General features: G+C 37.9%; 1 protein-coding gene across 4 annotated transcripts in view; it reads right to left on the reverse strand.

Moving 5' to 3' along the window:
* Window positions 1-16,686, reverse strand: part of PCGF6 (polycomb group ring finger 6) — a 41,112-nt gene that overhangs the window by 22,287 nt on the left and 2,139 nt on the right. For 3 of the 4 annotated variants that reach the window (XR_009277816.1, XR_009277815.1, XM_058840750.1), the window contains exons 2-8: window positions 16,538-16,637; window positions 15,136-15,232; window positions 14,550-14,605; window positions 13,565-13,624; window positions 12,866-12,974; window positions 10,856-10,883; window positions 10,185-10,283 (exon numbers count right to left, since the gene is read on the reverse strand). Coding sequence is in view for 1 of the 4 variants with exons in the window: in XM_058840750.1 (XP_058696733.1) it covers window positions 10,185-10,283; window positions 10,856-10,883; window positions 12,866-12,974; window positions 13,565-13,624; window positions 14,550-14,605; window positions 15,136-15,232; window positions 16,538-16,637 (549 nt within the window). In the remaining 3 variants the exon portion in view is untranslated. The remainder of the gene's footprint in view (window positions 1-10,184; window positions 10,284-10,855; window positions 10,884-12,865; window positions 12,975-13,564; window positions 13,625-14,549; window positions 14,606-15,135; window positions 15,233-16,537; window positions 16,638-16,686) is intronic. The other variant, XR_009277817.1, reaches the window with a different exon arrangement.

Genomic DNA, 16,686 nt, shown 5'->3' on the forward strand with positions numbered 1-16,686 from the left:
GATGCAGCTTGCCCACATTTTCCTTGAGCAGTCGCAGGATGATATTAGAAGAAAATTGCAAAAATTAGAAGGGGAGGAATTAAGGAGTTTGGATAAACTACTTGAGGTAGCCTGGAAGGTATACAATAACAGGGAAAAGGAGGCTAGTAAAAAGCAGCAGCAAAGTCTTTTGGCAGTAATGCAAGGAAAAGGGAATCCAGGTTTCAGAGGACGTGGCAGAGGTGGTCGTGGACTGGGGAGGGGTGGGCTTGGTAGAGGATGTGGGGGAACGGCTATGCCAAGATTAAGGTTAAACCAATGTGCTTATTGTAAACAAGAGGGGCATTGGAAAAATGAGTGCCCGAATCGGTTTAACCAGGGCAATTAGTCCAACCAGGATCAGGATGTTTCAAAATTAATGGTGTTGGGAGAGTACAGCAGCTGACTAGAATCGGAACAAAAATCTACACAGGAACCTTTAGTGACTATACAACTGGGGGATAAAGAAGCAAAATTCCTGGGGGATATGGGGGTCACATACTAAATGATTTGAAAGGGCAAACTGGGGACAAAACAACAATAGTTGGAGCCACAGGGAAGGAGGAACATCAGCCATTCTTCAACCCCCATATTTGTCTTTTGGGAACAAAGTTTTGATGCATGAATTCTTGTATGTGCCTGGGTGCTCAATTCCACTTTTAGAGCGAGATTTATCGGCAAATTTGATGCAGTAATAACTTTGAGAATGGGGAACTTTTAATGAAAATACCCAAATCAAAGTCAGGACAAATTTTAATGATAAAAGAGAATCCAGTTCCCACCATCCCTAGGGAAGTAGAAGATGCAGTAATTCCCTCAGTGCGGGAAACAGATAAACCGGGAAAATCTAAATTGGCACAACCAGTACATGTGGAATTAAAAGAAGGGACAAGAGCTGTACAGGTCAAACAGTATCCCATAAAACCAGAAGCACGGCAAGGAATAGTAAAGATTATTGATAAATTCTTGAAATACCAAATTCTAGAAGAATGCGAATCAGAATATAATACACCAATATTTCCAATAAAGAAACCAAATGGTGAGTATAGACTAGCACAGGATTTGAGAGCAATAAATAAAATAACGAAAGACATTTACCCAGGGGTTGCCAATCCCTACACATTGTTGACATCTGTAAAAGAGAAATATAAATGGTTTACTGTAATTGATTTAAAAGATGCCTTTTTCTGCATACCCCCTGACAAAGAAAGTAGGAAACTGCCTTTGAGTGGGAAAATCCAGGAAACAGAAGATAAACTCAGCTCACTTGGACACAACTTCCACAAGGATACAAGAACAGTCTGACCCTATTTGGAAACCAACTGGTAAAGGAACTGGAGATTTGGACTGAGAACGGGCAAGTACCAAGAGAACAATACTTGCTGTTACAGTATGTTGATGATATACTGATAGCTACAGAGGAGGAGATAACCTGTATAAAAGTAACAATTGAGATCTTAAATCAACTGGGAATGGGAGGATATAAGGTGTCTAAAGGAAAGGCACAAATTGCCCAGCAGACTGATTTACCTGGGATGTGAAATTTCACAAGGACGATGAAAACTAGGTACTAACTGTATTCAAGCTATTTGTGCTATTCCAGAACCCCAGAACCTGCATGACCTACGAGTCTTCCTTGGGATGACAGAGCGGTGCCGCCTGTGGATCATGGACTATGGACTAATTGCACAACCCCTGTATGAAGCCCAGAAGACGCAGCCGTTTACCTGGGGCAAACCACAGAAGGAAGCCTTCCTCAAAGTAAAGGAGGCATTGACAACTGCTCTGGTGTTAAGATTACCTGATCTGTCCAAAGATTTTCAGCTGTTTGTACATGAAAGGCTATGCCTAGCACTGGGAGTGCTGACCCAACGTTTGGGAAGCTGGAAAAGGCCGGTGGGCTACTTTTCCAAACAACTTGACAATGTGAGTGCTGGATGGCCTTCATGCCTGCAGGCAGTTGCAGCCACTGTGATGCTGATACAAGAAGCCAGGAAACTCATGATGTCTATGTACCACATATGGTAACCACTGTCTTAGAACAAAAGAGGAGCCATTGGCTATCCCCAAGTCAAATGATGAAATTCCAGGTAATTCTAATGGAACAGGATGATGTAGCATTAAAAAACAACTAATCTTTTGAATCCAGCCTTGTTTTTAGGTACAACAGTTGAAGAAGGCCTATTGGAACATGACTGTGTGGAACTCATAGAACACACCTGTTCAGCTAGAGCAGATCTGAAAGATGTCCCACTAGAACAGCCAGACTGGGAGCTGTTTACAGATGGAAGCAGTTTTGTGGAAAGCAGGACCAGATACGCTGGATATGCGGTAACAACAACAGGTGCAGTGATGGAGGCAAAGGCCTTACCAGCAAACACACCTGCCCAATAAGCAGAACTGGTTGCCCTAACCAGAGCATTGGAGTTGAGTGAAAGGAAAAAGGTGAATATACAGACTGATTCAAAATACACTTTTGGAGTGGTGCATGTACGTGGAGCACTGTAAAGAGAAAGAGGACTGCTGTCTTCTCAAGGTACGCACATTAAACATCAAGATGCAAACTTGCAATTAATAAAAGCAGAACAAAGACCTGAACAAGTGGCAGTTATGCACTGTAGAGCACACCAACCAGGAAGCTCCAAGATTTACAAGGGGAATTGAAAGGCAGACAAGCTGCTTGAGAAGTGCAAACTGCAATGGCATTGGTACCTTTAAAAACTAATGTATCTCAATTCAATTTGCCTCTGAAACCAAAATATTCAACAGAGGATGAGCGATTGGGGCGTTTTCTAAATGCACAAAAGAATTCAGAAGGGTAGTAGGTAACTACACAAGGACAAATTGTGGTATCTTCTCTCTTGATAATGAGAGAAATTCTACAAATTAAACATGGCAAATGTAATTGGGATGCAGAGGCATTGGTGAGATTGCTAAAGTGAAATTTAATCTCGGTGTGGATGTTAACAATGGCAACATCAGTAATATCAAAATGTGAAATTTGCTTAAAGAACAACCCAGTGGCTAGATGACAGACACACCTAGAAAGAATTCAGTTAGGAATAGAACCAGGAGATTATTGGCAGGTAGATTTTGTAGAATTACCAAGAACTCAAGGATACAAATATCTGGTAGTGGGGGTTGACACATTTTCTGGATGGCCAGAAGCCCTTCCCTGTTGCACAAACCAATCAAAGGAAATAGTCAAGTGGTTACTACAAGAAATCATTCCAAGATTCGGGGTGCCTCTAGGAATATCATCAGATAGGGGCCCACATTTCATAGCCACAGTAGTAAGAGAGGTAAGTAGGTTGCTGGGAATAGCTTGGGATCTCCATACCCCATGGAGCCTCCAATCAAGTGGACAGGGAGAGAGGATGAATCAGACATTAAAGAGGCAAATCAGTAAAATATGCCAAGAGGCCAAACTGAAGTGGCCACAGGCTTTACCAATAGCACTGTTGAGGACTCGGATAAAGCCTAGGAGTGGGATGTCAGTCAGTCCTTATGAGATATTGTATGGGGAACCATATGATTTCCCTGAACCTAATCCAAATGTACATGTTACAGGGAAGCAAGAGGTGTATAATTATGTTCTGTCTCTTGGAAAACCTCTAGCTTGGCTTCGGAGCGCCCTCGTGTGGAATAGGCCGCTGACTCTTGAGGATCCAGTTCATGACATCCACCCGGGAGATGAAGTGTACATTAAGACCTGGAACAAGGAACCATTAAAGAAAGGTGGAATGTACCCTATCAGGTATTGTTGACCACTTTTACAGCAGTCAAAGTAGCTGGAGTGGATCTCTGAATACATCACACCAGAGTGAAGAAAGCTTTTCCTGAACTGTGGACTGCACAAACTGCAGGACCAACAAAGCTGCAGATAAAACGTGTTTAACTGTTTCAAATGTCTAGGTTGTTAGTAACTGTAACGGTGATCATTTTATGGCCACTAGTGCCATCAGCAAGAATCAGTGTTACTTTGGGATGTGAAATGCAAAAGGATCAGCTGACAACTCTTCATTCTAGAATGAAGAGGGATGTGGGGGTGCAGCCAGAAACACAAGTGATAAAAGTCTCCAACACAATTCAGGCAGAAAATGTAATGATTGGATTAGTTACAGACTTTGCCAATATGCAAAACACCAGCAGAATAACTGCTTGTCTGCCAATACCAAAGGCAGCAGAAGATCAAATAAATTGGGGAATCATAACATCAAAATTACCCAAAATACAAAAGAACAAAACAATTGCATGTGAGCAGGTACCAGAGACGAGACAAGTAATTAAAGATACCTGGAAGATAGTGGGAGAGTGGATGAAACCTTTGAAGAAACAAGATTGTGTTTTAAGCCAAGGCAAAGTGGGGCAAATCATAGATTGGGACCTTTCCATGACTTCAAATGATGACGAAGCAAGGTGGGAATGTATTTTGCCAAAATGTGAAAAGGTTAGAGAAAATGTTTCAGATACTGTTCTTGTATGGAGGTGTGAATGGCAAGAGGAGAAAGATCAAATTGAGGCTTGGGACAGTGCATGGTCAATGAGTGTGCTTCAAAAATTCCAATATATGGCAGATACCCCTTGGTGCATTAAGTGGGAAGGCTCTGAAAATGAAACAGATCCAGGGGTATGGAACATTGCAACCAGCAGTAGAATAGAGGCAGACAAAGTGAATTGGTGGGCATGTAACAAAACTTATGACTGTACTTCTGATGATGAAGAAATAAAACAAATGCCACCACTGGTAGTAGCTCTGTGAGTTGGATGTGCCTGCAGAAGAATCAAACACAGACAAGGTAAAATAAATTATAAAACAGGACAAGTGATTCAGAAAGTGGTATGTAGTAGAAGTACAATTCAGAGTCCAGGCCAATTTGTATGGGCAGCAAGCGATGGCACCTGGACAACACACCTTCCTGTAGATGGAAAGGTAAAGGAAATTACTTTAGGCCTCCCCACCTTATGCCCAATTTAGAAGAAATCCCCATTTAAAGGAAAGCATGAACTTCTGCAAATAAGGACAAGACAGGAAGTTCAGGAAAACAAAAATCGAGATGAAGAAAATTGGCAGGAACCCTCTAGCAGTGTAAAATTTGGGTGGCCCCTGGAATCCTTATTTGACCCAATAGCAAATTACAACAGGGAAATGCTGTACAAACTTACAGGTCAGGTAGAAAGATTAGCAAGAGTCACCAAGGAAGGACTTAGAGAACTAAATGTGCAATTACAAGCCACAACTAAAATGACTTTGCAAAACAGATTGGCTTTGGATTTGTTAATTTTGAAAGAACACGGAGTATGCGGATACCTAAAAGGACAAATTGATCATTGTTGCATCCACATCCCAAATATAACTGCAGATGTAGAACACAACATTAATCAGTTGAAACAAATAGAGCATGAGGCACAGAAAGAATGGGAAGATCTGACCACAAGTGAGTTAGATAAAATCTTTGAAAGGTTAGGACGGAATGTGAGCTCATGGAACAAATGTATTATTGAAAGTTTGATAATCTTACTGATCATGCTCTTAGTGATTTGGTTAATCTACACTGTTCTGAAAGGAGAGATAAAGAAAAGAGTATCCTGGAACCAGAAAATAATAAAGGCACTGACATGGGACAGAGATCCACATCTGCATTTGTCATCTCCAGGTCCTCCAGTCTGCAACAACTCTTATGACAACTGTGGATTTGAAGATGAACATCAAGTATAAACTCAAAAGCTAAAGGACTCTATAGTGAAAGCATCATACTTATTGTAATAAAGTGAAATACTTTCAAAGGGGGGAAATGTTAGTACAGGGTTAAATGTTTCTGAAAATCTTGTATAACTTGGCTGAAAGAATGCTTGATATTGGGATAGTTTAGCAAGCTAGAATGTTTATAGTAATGGGGATCGGTATTTGGAGTTTGTAAGATATAGATATCTATCTATCTAGATATATATATAGATATTTCTATAGATAAGATTCATACATGTTCTTACAAGCTCGGGCTACACTCTAATGAAGCAATATTGATAAGGTTGTTATAGTGATTAGTGTTACAGCTGAAATTGTATAAATATGTGCACTTTGAACAAAGACAGCGAAGCTAGATTTGGGTTGCTAATACCCCTAGTTCCCGAGCGCTTCAACAAAGCACCTGCCAATAATCTATTTGAGATTATGTGTGTTTCCAAACGCTAACAGCACCACAAGAGCTATGAATTTACTAAAATTTCAAATGACTGGTAAAATTGAAGCCAACTAGTACTGATTGCCTGAGACAGCAGTAACTGTAGCTTGACATTTTGTGGAAAGGAAGCATGAAGGTGGATCTGCTGAATTCTCAGTCACTTTTGCTAAAATTCTTATTAAAATAAACTAGGTTTTCCATTATGCCATTTCTTTTCTTTTGGTGGCATGTCTGCTATTAGAGCTATTTCTCTAAAAGCCACCATAACAGACAATTATAAATTCATGCTCACTAAGTAAGACAGAAATAAAACCAGAAAAAGTTCACGGAAGGGACACTTCACATAAGACTTATCCCAAGGGACAATTTGGCCTGGAAAGCAGTAGGCTTCAATCAATATTTTCCAAACCAACACATACCACCTGGGAAGGACAAGGAAAACACAAAGTTTTAGAGACTGACATGAGTATTTGGGCTAGTTATTCAAAAAGTTGTCAGAATTTCCAATTTCCTCTAGCTGCTGTTTACTTTCCAGAGGCCCTAGATGCTTTTATTCCAGGGTCTAAGACTGGCATTAAGAAACTGAATCAACAACTACAATGTGTATGAGCACAGAGTCCTTTCCCCAGTCTCCCCCAAGACTGCAGTTCACACACTTTTAGGAATGCACATCTGGTTAAAGAACATTTCTGTTCCATCAGCTACATTAATGAATTCTGAGCAGCTGGGCTGCAAGTCTTTCAGCAGTTTCTCTCATCCTTACAGAAGAACTAGCAGGAAGAAATACTGCTGCTGCAGGAGGGGCTCAAAGAAAATCACACTCAAAAGAAAACTTCTGTTGCCAAAGACAAGAATCTACTGGGTTCCAAACACTACAACCTGTATTTAGCTCCTACCAGATGTTACCTACTTAGCTATTACTGGCAATTCCAGTTTCCAAAAAATTATTTTCACCCTCTCCCAACAAATTCCAGCAAGAATATTCAAGAGAGACCTTGTAATTAGAAGGATACATGAACACATACAGAAAATTAATCATTACCCAAAGAAGAGTTCACAACAAAGCACCAGAAAGAGTAAACTACAGTCTGCCAGCTCAAGAGGTAGATAAAAATAAATTAAGTCTTAACCTTCAGATAAATTAGAGAATTTAAACCATAAGCCATTTGCAAATGCAAATACAGAAGTCTGCAAGTAATTTGAAGCTTCAGAGTAGGAAAAAAAGAACAAAGGCAATAGCTTCAATGCTACTTTTTAGACTTTTATATATACTGCTCCACACGAGCCAGATGGCTTATTTCACATTTTCATTAACCTAAATCCATTGCACTTGTGCATGTCAATGAAGAAGGGCAAGTATTAGCTCATATTCCAAACAAAAAGATTAAGTCAGAGATGTCTAGGGAGAGACAGGGGTTCAGGGGGGTGGGGAACATACCTTCTATCATTAACAGGGAATGACTGAAACATTCTCCAATAGTATTTTTGAAGACTGTCAAACTAAGCTGATATTCAGTAGAAACTGACTGCACTCACAAAATAACCACACCTAGTGTCTTCATGAGAAGTTTCAACAATGAAACCAGAAATGAAATTAATATACTCTGTGCCTTCCTTACAGTCAAATCTTTCAAAGTCCCAAGTAAGACACAATTCAACATTATTGCAATAAATTTTCTGTAGGTAAATGTAATAAAAAGTACTGCAAATGTAGTGCATTTTAACTCAATACGTCTGAAACATAAGTTTCTGAAAGAAACTTCCAAGCTTCACAAGGAAATCAAATTCTTGGACTCCAGTCCCAAGCTAAACACACCCAACTCAAGACATTTTATATAAAAATTGATTATTTTAGGTAATGAAGATAGTTGGAAATTAAGACTAAAGAAGCAATATGAAAAGGAAGACCTTGTCCAAAGTTAGTATCTATTTATTTTTTAACATACATTGGGGAAGCTGACAGGAAATGAACCACTACCATACTCAACACTTCCAAATTTCCAGAGCAAACTAAAAACACAGCAAAGAATCTTCTACATTTCAATTCTTTGCACATACAGTTTGTAACTTAGTTCTCTGAATTCTTCTGCTTGTGCTAATTCCGAATCAGGTTCTCCTTAATCTTGTTTTACAGTTTATTAGCCATCCTGGGAAGCTGGAGTAAGACATGATTCATTAGGTTTATTAATCTTCAATAACATATCTGACATCTCTTTCACTTTCTGCATGTTTACCAACAAACCATCAGCTTCAGTTCTGTGTACTACCATGAGAAGGTAACAGCTCAGTACATACACTCCTTAGTCCCCATAAGACTAAGAAATGATCACTCAGGCTAGAAAAAAATGCTTCCAGCTTCATCTCCTGGATTTCCAAATTTTTTAAAAGTGAGCCTGGATATCTTCAAGACAACAGTCATGACTCGGAGCATAAAAATCAACTACAGGTTTCTAATGACCAAAAAAATACATTCTTAAATAAAACTAAATGGGAGCACATCATTTAAGATGAGAAAAAAAGGCAGCCAAGGCATCTATCTGTAGAAGAAAGATTCATAATTTCCTCCATACAGGCAGGACTTGCACTGAATTAGGATTAGGACTTGCACTGCTAGGATTAGAACTAGCCAATGATTTTGCCTTATACCACAATGGCAAACTTCATACTAGCAGAGATAGGAGTGACCAGCTCAGCATCAAGCAACATCTTGAGAAACGAAGTCTATGAAACCATCAGCTCTTGAGATGTAGTAACATTTACCCACCAATACGGGATTGTACCTGTCTGGCAAAGTCCAAGTAGAAAGTAACTAACAGCTGAAAAATTCTCAAGTCCTCTTAACAGATGATGTAAAGATTTTACACTCTGAAAGACACTCCAAACACAGGCCCAGGCTGATTTTGAAAGATGGACACCTGTGGTTTCCAAGACACATGCTCCTGAAAATTGAGATTCTGATGTGCTATTTAAGAAAATCCAAATAAACAAAGCAATTCCTTCCCCTCAAAGAAACGATGACTAAACAATGCAAGACGTTTCTCCAGCCTCATTTTGAGGATACTTTTTTTTGTTTAGAATATCAAGTCATCACCATGTAGAAGCTACAGTCTCTCACTGAGAGGAAACCAGCAAATGAAAATACATTAATTCCTCTGCAGGATTAATTATTTATATCTCATTTGCTTTGTCACCACTGAAAAGGTATGCAGCATGAATCCTCACTACTGAGGCACACAGCCATGCTGTACTGTCCCACAGCTACTGCTGTATGAAAACAGCCTTAACTCCAAACCCAGCACTAAACTTCTACCATTTCTATTCACATCAGCATCAGCTTCATCTTCCAGGAACTGACACCTTTAACAATTATTTACACATTACGAAACTCTTGCAATTTCCCAACTGAATGGCTGCTGAAATACACCGAAGAATTGGAAACTGGTTTTGACATGCAGTTCCTCTCAAAATGGTTGAGAAATATGAAGCTAAATTCTTTTGTACCATATTCTGCTCCTTTGAATTCTTATTTGGAGGAAAGTGTCTGTATTTGCATTCATACCTTTAATTTCAACACATCCATCCATAGTATAATTCTTTCTTAGCCCTTGTTTGCCTTCAGTTAAATTTTATTATTATTCAGCTTGCACCTGTCTCTGCATGCTCCCACATGTGGGAATGCTCCCACATTCCCACCTTCCTGTCTAGTTTTACCTTTAAAACAGCAGAATCTCTTGGCTTTGAATTTCATTTTCTGAAATTTTACATGGCTCTTTAGAAATTCTGTACCATTACTACAGTATTATGAAAATCTGAACAGGCTGCAAATGAATTAGAAGAGTTGTTCCTTGCAGCTCACAACATTGCAAACAATTTTTTAATCCTTACTGCATAAAAAACTCTAACACTACTTCTAGAATCTAATGAACAATGGAAATGTCTGTCCAAAGCACAGACAACTTGTGACTGCTACAGCAAGTGATGTACCTGACAAGCAGGGTCTAGATCCATTTTTCTTCTGAGGAATTTCTCCACATGTCCAATTGTTGCCTCCCCAGAAACACGCACAAACTTCTTTTCCAAAGGCTGCACAGAATAAATAAAGATTTTAAGTTAAAGGTTTTGGCACTAATCCCTCATAAACTCCAAACTCAAGCAACAGCCCAATAACAGGGAAACAGCTTACATTTTACAACCCTTCTCTGATCTACCTGCAGATTACCTCATAGCGAATGGACTAAATACATATTAAAACTCCAGATGCTGTTTAAACATTTAAAAAATAATAGGCAATTGATTATTTTTTGAATGTTTTAAACAGCCCTATGTTCTGTGTGGCCCAAAGACCCCAGGATAAACAAGGCAGAAAGAAGGGCAAATATGAGACAAGAAAGGGTAGGAGGTGATACTGAAGATGAAAAAAGATGATGAAAAAAACACTGTGATGTATGAGGATAAAAAGAAGCAAAAAATGCTGGGTAGGTGTGATGTTATACAACAATAGGTTTGAAATACACTGTAATACAAGATTGGTTATTATTATTCTGATGAAAGCTCCAGCTGCGCTCAGTATAAGAAAACTAAACTAAATTAAATATACTCAGGTTATAATTCCTTCTGAAGTAAATTGTAAGAAAAAAATTTAATCACATTTGTACCTTAAAATTCCCTGTGCCTTCATTAGCTCTGAAAAAACAAAAGAGTAAATAGTCAACATTGCTAAGATCATCAGTTATTAATATCCTCAAGCTCTTTATTGTAACAGTGACTTACTGATTTATGAGTCTTGTATATCCACTTATTTTCCCAACTCAGGCTTCTCCTTTCACTAAATTACCATACATAAATTAATATTGGACTGAATTTATATATCTTTTTCTCCTACCCTTTATTTTTCTGCTCCACTTTTCTTGTGAATTCAGCTATTTATGATGTTAAGATTTGTCTACCTAAAATGTGAGTAAAAACCAATGTAGCTTAAGCAATTTTTAAACACAATATAACACTAACTTTCATAGGAGTAGGTTGCAATATTGATGCTGCTTAAACATTCATACTTCATGATCCTTGATATTTGGAACCTTAACAGATATTACCTAAGAAGTTACTGACAGAACACAACCAACCACCTAAGGGGCTCTCTGGGCAAGATGCTGGCATCCCAGACTGTTCATATGACAATATTAATGTTAATTAATAATGCATTAGTACTAATTGATAGCATTAATGCTAATTAATGCTAGGAACTCAAGAAAGCAGCATATGCTTCTCTGGAATGTGAAATACATGCAAATGTGGCAACCAAATTTCCAGCTGGCTTCAGCCAAGGTTCATTGATCTGCACAGCCTGAGCACATGACCTACCATTGACAACCTATACTCCACACCTCCTTCTTGTAATGCAATGTGTAAATTTCTCAATTAATTAAGGCCAACACATGACATTTCATTATTCTTGCATTGCATTAGCAAGTATGTACATATGAGAGAAGAAACAGTGCAGTATTTTCATTGCACTGGAGACGGCAAAAAATCAAACATTGCTACAAATCAGCTGACCATTTGCTACAGGGAATAACTGTAACACTTGTGCAGACCATACATTAACATGGCACTTCAAGTCACTGTGACTGAATATCTCCATGTCTAAATATGTACCAGGTATCAGACAGAGTTAAGGAAATCTGTCATGAACTATGAAACAAACATCAAAAAGCTTTTTCACTACAGCTGTCATTTTCTTTGATACAGTTCCACCAACACTGGTGACCACATTATAAACTGTAGAGACACAATGTAGACAGAAAGACTTTCAAAGTAACAATTTCTCTGGCTGTTCCAATCTATTCCAAGTTTTCTTTACCCAAATTGCTTTACTAATATCTCATTGCCAAAATAACCTCTTCAATTTTGACGACATAAATTATCAAAGGTTTAAAAAGTCACTAAAATAAAATACAAAGTAGATGGTGTTAAGCCATCTTTTTTTTTTTTGTTAGAAATATTCTGTGTTTTCTTTCATAGAAATAACAAAACCACAGAGGACATTTCCACATGGCATAGAAGGTATTTGCACAAAACATTACCTGCTTTGCTGCCAATGCTGGACATTCAAAATAAAACTACCAAAAAAACAAATAAAACAGATTCAAAAGTCATCTTGTTTGTCAGGCAGGTACAAGTTTACTAGGTTTGAGGTCCAAATTGACTTCTGGAAGTCAGTTACAAAGAAAATGAACACTGAAATTAAGGCAGGTATGTGGATTCACAATGTTAAAAACTTCATTATTTGAAAGCATGTGAGCAGATCCAGCATTACTGGTGCTGCCACCTACAGGGATCAGGGACTGGAACAGACAGAGATTTCCTGTTCAGTTTACTGAGACTGCAACGACTTTGTTAAAAATAAAACACATTTACATTTTAAAACTGTACTTCCTAGGAAGCTACTTCTATAGGAAGATACATCTTAAACATTTAGTTATCTGCATCATCTACTTGTGCATAGCTGGCTGTCACTACTGCACTGTAAGTTAAAACTGGCTCCCCAATACTATTCAAGACGGAAGAAATGCACATTTAATGAAAACCAAGAGCCAGTTAATGGTCCATCACATGTTAGCAGCACTCTTGTCAGTCAATTGCTCTTACAGTTGCCCACAACTCACCCAATAAACTCCAGAAGTATGGAAATGTCAAGTTCTGGTGGGATCCGGAACACTGAGCCCAGAACTTTTCGAGGTCTTCCTCTGCTTGGAGGAACTGGCTGTGGGACAGCTAAAATATTCAAGTAGCCAAAATGCAAAGATAACTTGAAATAAAAGCAGCATAAGATACTAACATGCACTGCGCAAAACAAAATAGCTCACCAGGTAAAGAAGCCCATGCAATTAATCCCCTTTTTTTATTACTAAATCAGCTCTTCCTACATTCTATGCGGAATCAGAATTTTAATAGCTTTCAGCGCAGCACTCTCCAAAGAGCTTTGTTTCATAAGAAGACACAAAATAATTAGAATAATCCCCAACTGTTTAGCAGACTTTGAAGCTCTCATTTTTACTCCTTTGTAATGTCTATTACTTATTAACAGCCAGCAAATAACATTAATGCACATTTTATATATATTTCCTGGTTGTAAGCAAAATATGTAGTTTAAAATAATTCAACCATGATCAGGGTTTAAGTGCTGCCAATTCATCTATTTTTGCAATCTGAGATCTGTGAGTTATAATTTCCAGATAACTAAGACTCCCATATTTCCAATAGTACTTCCATCTTCAGTTGTGAACTAATATTTTTTAAAAAGCCCTTAAAATAAATTATTTGGTATTTCCTTAACAGTGTTTCTTAGGGTGATTACAGCTCACCTGGTTTGGGCACTTCTAATCCTCTTTCTTTATAAAAGTCATGCATTTGTTTTTTCTCTCCTGAAAAAAAATGCACAAGACAGATTGAAATGTTTCAGGTGCTGGGTATATCCGCTCTCATTGACCAATTTTCAATGAGAAAATGGTCTAAATGGTTAGAGCAGTAAAAACTTTCCAACCTTCGACAGACCTTCACCACCACTAGTATTTCATGAGGCTGAGATACTTAAGAAACCTTGACTAAAATTTTATTAGTAAAAACTGGGAGGAAATCAGAGAAACCAGCCATGAATGATACTGAAAAAGCTGCAGAAACTAGTATCCTTCTGGCTGTCATGCCTCTTGACATGACATGGTATTTTATAACATGCTCACCTAAAGCACAGTACTTTTATACTATATTTATATATACACACATATTTTTACATATACATATATTTTTTTACATATACTTTCATGGTATACAAAGCAATACCATCTATAGTCCATAATCCACTAGATTGTACATTTCACTCAGCCCACCCAGGGGGACTGTGTAGGACCACTGGCTCCCAAAGTTGAAGATAAATGAGATGAGACAGTGAACACATCTAAAATCAGACAAGTAAATACGGCAATGAGGAAAAAATAAAAGCACTTGAGAGAATCAGTCTCAGCAACTTTTTTCTACTGAGCCAAGTGAACTTTTTACACAGAATAATATGATCTAGCTCTACTAAAGTAAGAGGAATGACTATGAAATATTATCTGCATGTTTATCTGGATACTGTGACAGCTGTGTTTCATGAGATAAGGTACACATCACTACCACAATAGCATTAAGCAGCCAAAAAGATGCCAGTTGTCACAGTTAATTCATTACAACTTATAACCAAACATCACAAAACTATTTTAAGGAGTCCATAGTAGAAACAAGGCTTTGAATTACTCTGTTTTCTGTTCTTTTCAATCTTTACACAGTAATATAAAAAAGAAAGGGACTTACTTTCCTCCAGGTTGACAACTAATTTATAGACTATATCTTGCAGTTGTCGGTCCAGTCTATGGAGAAAAAAAAAAAAAAAAAAGTCTTTGGTGCAAGACAAAATGGTTTCAGTGAGCTGTAACAAAGATGCCAAATACAACATTGAAATGGGATGTACATAGAGTGACAGAGCAGCAAGTTCTCATCTCTCTAAATACTCATCCTGACAGCAGAGCTTCAACAGAAGCCATGGTGTTTAAAGCACCTCCCTTCATGAATAGCTCAAGAAGGTAAAACTCAATTTTTTGAGTTAATAAATATACCATGCCAAAAAGACTTCCTCTTAAAAGGAAATCAAAGCAAATAGTTAATTGTTTGTATCACTTGTAACACTGAGCAAATGCATAAAAATACCCAGGGCAGGGGTACAAACCCTAGAAATGGTTAGAAGTTGATACAAACTGAACAATAGTCTTTTTATCTTAATTATTGTGGTGAAACTCACAATAGTTCAAAAGAACACAATGTGTTTCTTTTAACCATTCCTATGTTTCAAATAGGAAAGCACTACAAGTCTGTACAACAAAACATGGGACAAATTTATTACCTGATATTATAGAGGGGCTGTGTCTGATGTACAACAATATTGCACTTTGGACATCTGTTGCTATAATAGAAGTGTCTCACGATGCAGCTTTTACAAACTGTAAAGAAAAGAAACCAGTAGAAGTCACATGTCCATTACACAGTGCCATCTGCTCAGGCAAAAGGGGTAAATACACCCAGACTTCCCATACAAAATTTGTCAGAGACAAAATAAAGTCACTGAACACTCCTAATCCAAAGGATGCATGGGTGAGTGTTCAATGTGTATGTAGAATTTGAGCAGAGCTAAGGCAGAATGTTGACTGCTGAAAAGCACCCTACAAACACTTTCAGTAGAAACAAGGTAAGAAATTTAAGAAATCATAACTCTGCTATTTTCACTATGTTTTTCAAGTCCTTTAAAATTTGGAATGAAAGCTACTAAGTGGAAATACCTAGAATAAATAACCTACTATCAAGTCAGCTCCCCATCAGCCTGAACAGAGGAAACTTTTCCATAACATTTTCCAGGAAAGTCCTAAAACACCACCATTATTGCATTTGCAACATTATGCTGTCCTTACTAACAGCTGTGCCTCTTTGTAAATTGCAAACTGTGCTGAATACTTTGTGCTACAGAACAACCTAGTGAGTAGTGCTCCAAAAAAAGGAAAATAAAAAAGAGAGAAAAAAAGTTTTCCCTCTATACAGCGTGAAGTTTGGGTGATCTAGTAAACCAGGATTCTTGGACTCAGGTATGAACATGGGTGTGGCTGAAAGAGTTAGCTTCAAAGAAGGTATTATATTAGTTTGGAGAGAAAACACTTCTGTTAGTACTGGGAAAATTGTTGGCAGTAGGATCAAGGTGGAAAAATAACAAGACAAGCACATTGAAATCAGTTATTTATTACCCACCTATTTATATTCATCAGATTATGGACAAACAGTCCCATGGGTGCAGACCCCTCTTTCTGTATCTGAACAGGTACTTCCACACAGGCGCTTATGGGGTTTTGTGCATTTACAAACTCACATCAACAACAGCTTAGGAAACTTTCTAGTCCATTAAAAGCAGAGCCACGCACAAACCTTCTTTTCTTAGTTACACACTCAAATTCCCAGAGCCTACTCAAAAAAAAAAAAAAAATTTAAGAAAATGTATGTAGTAGCTCTGCTTCTGTCTTACTTGGGCTTTATCTTTTCCTACGTCTTCTTCCTTCATAATATGGAAAGTTGACTTCATGATTGATTGAGTAATTTTCTGATGCCTAAACTATCCATATATATCTTGCTTAAGGAACAGAATAAATGCAACACACATTCACTTCGAACAGAGAATTATTTTTCTGAACTCAGAACATTTCAACAGCTGAATTGGTTTGAATTTGCAACTAAACCCTTAGACAATACTGACAAATACTTACAGGTGTGCAGACATTCTGTAATAGTTGTAGCATCGATAAAGTAACCCTTGCAGATGGAACACAGGATGTAGGGGGTCAACTCTGCAAGGTTTATCATACGCTGCAAACAAAAATTGGTAAATTTGAATACACAAGCTAAGCCATGAAAT

This window comes from Poecile atricapillus, chromosome 6 (genome assembly GCF_030490865.1).
Source record: "Poecile atricapillus isolate bPoeAtr1 chromosome 6, bPoeAtr1.hap1, whole genome shotgun sequence".
NCBI lineage: Eukaryota > Metazoa > Chordata > Aves > Passeriformes > Paridae > Poecile > Poecile atricapillus.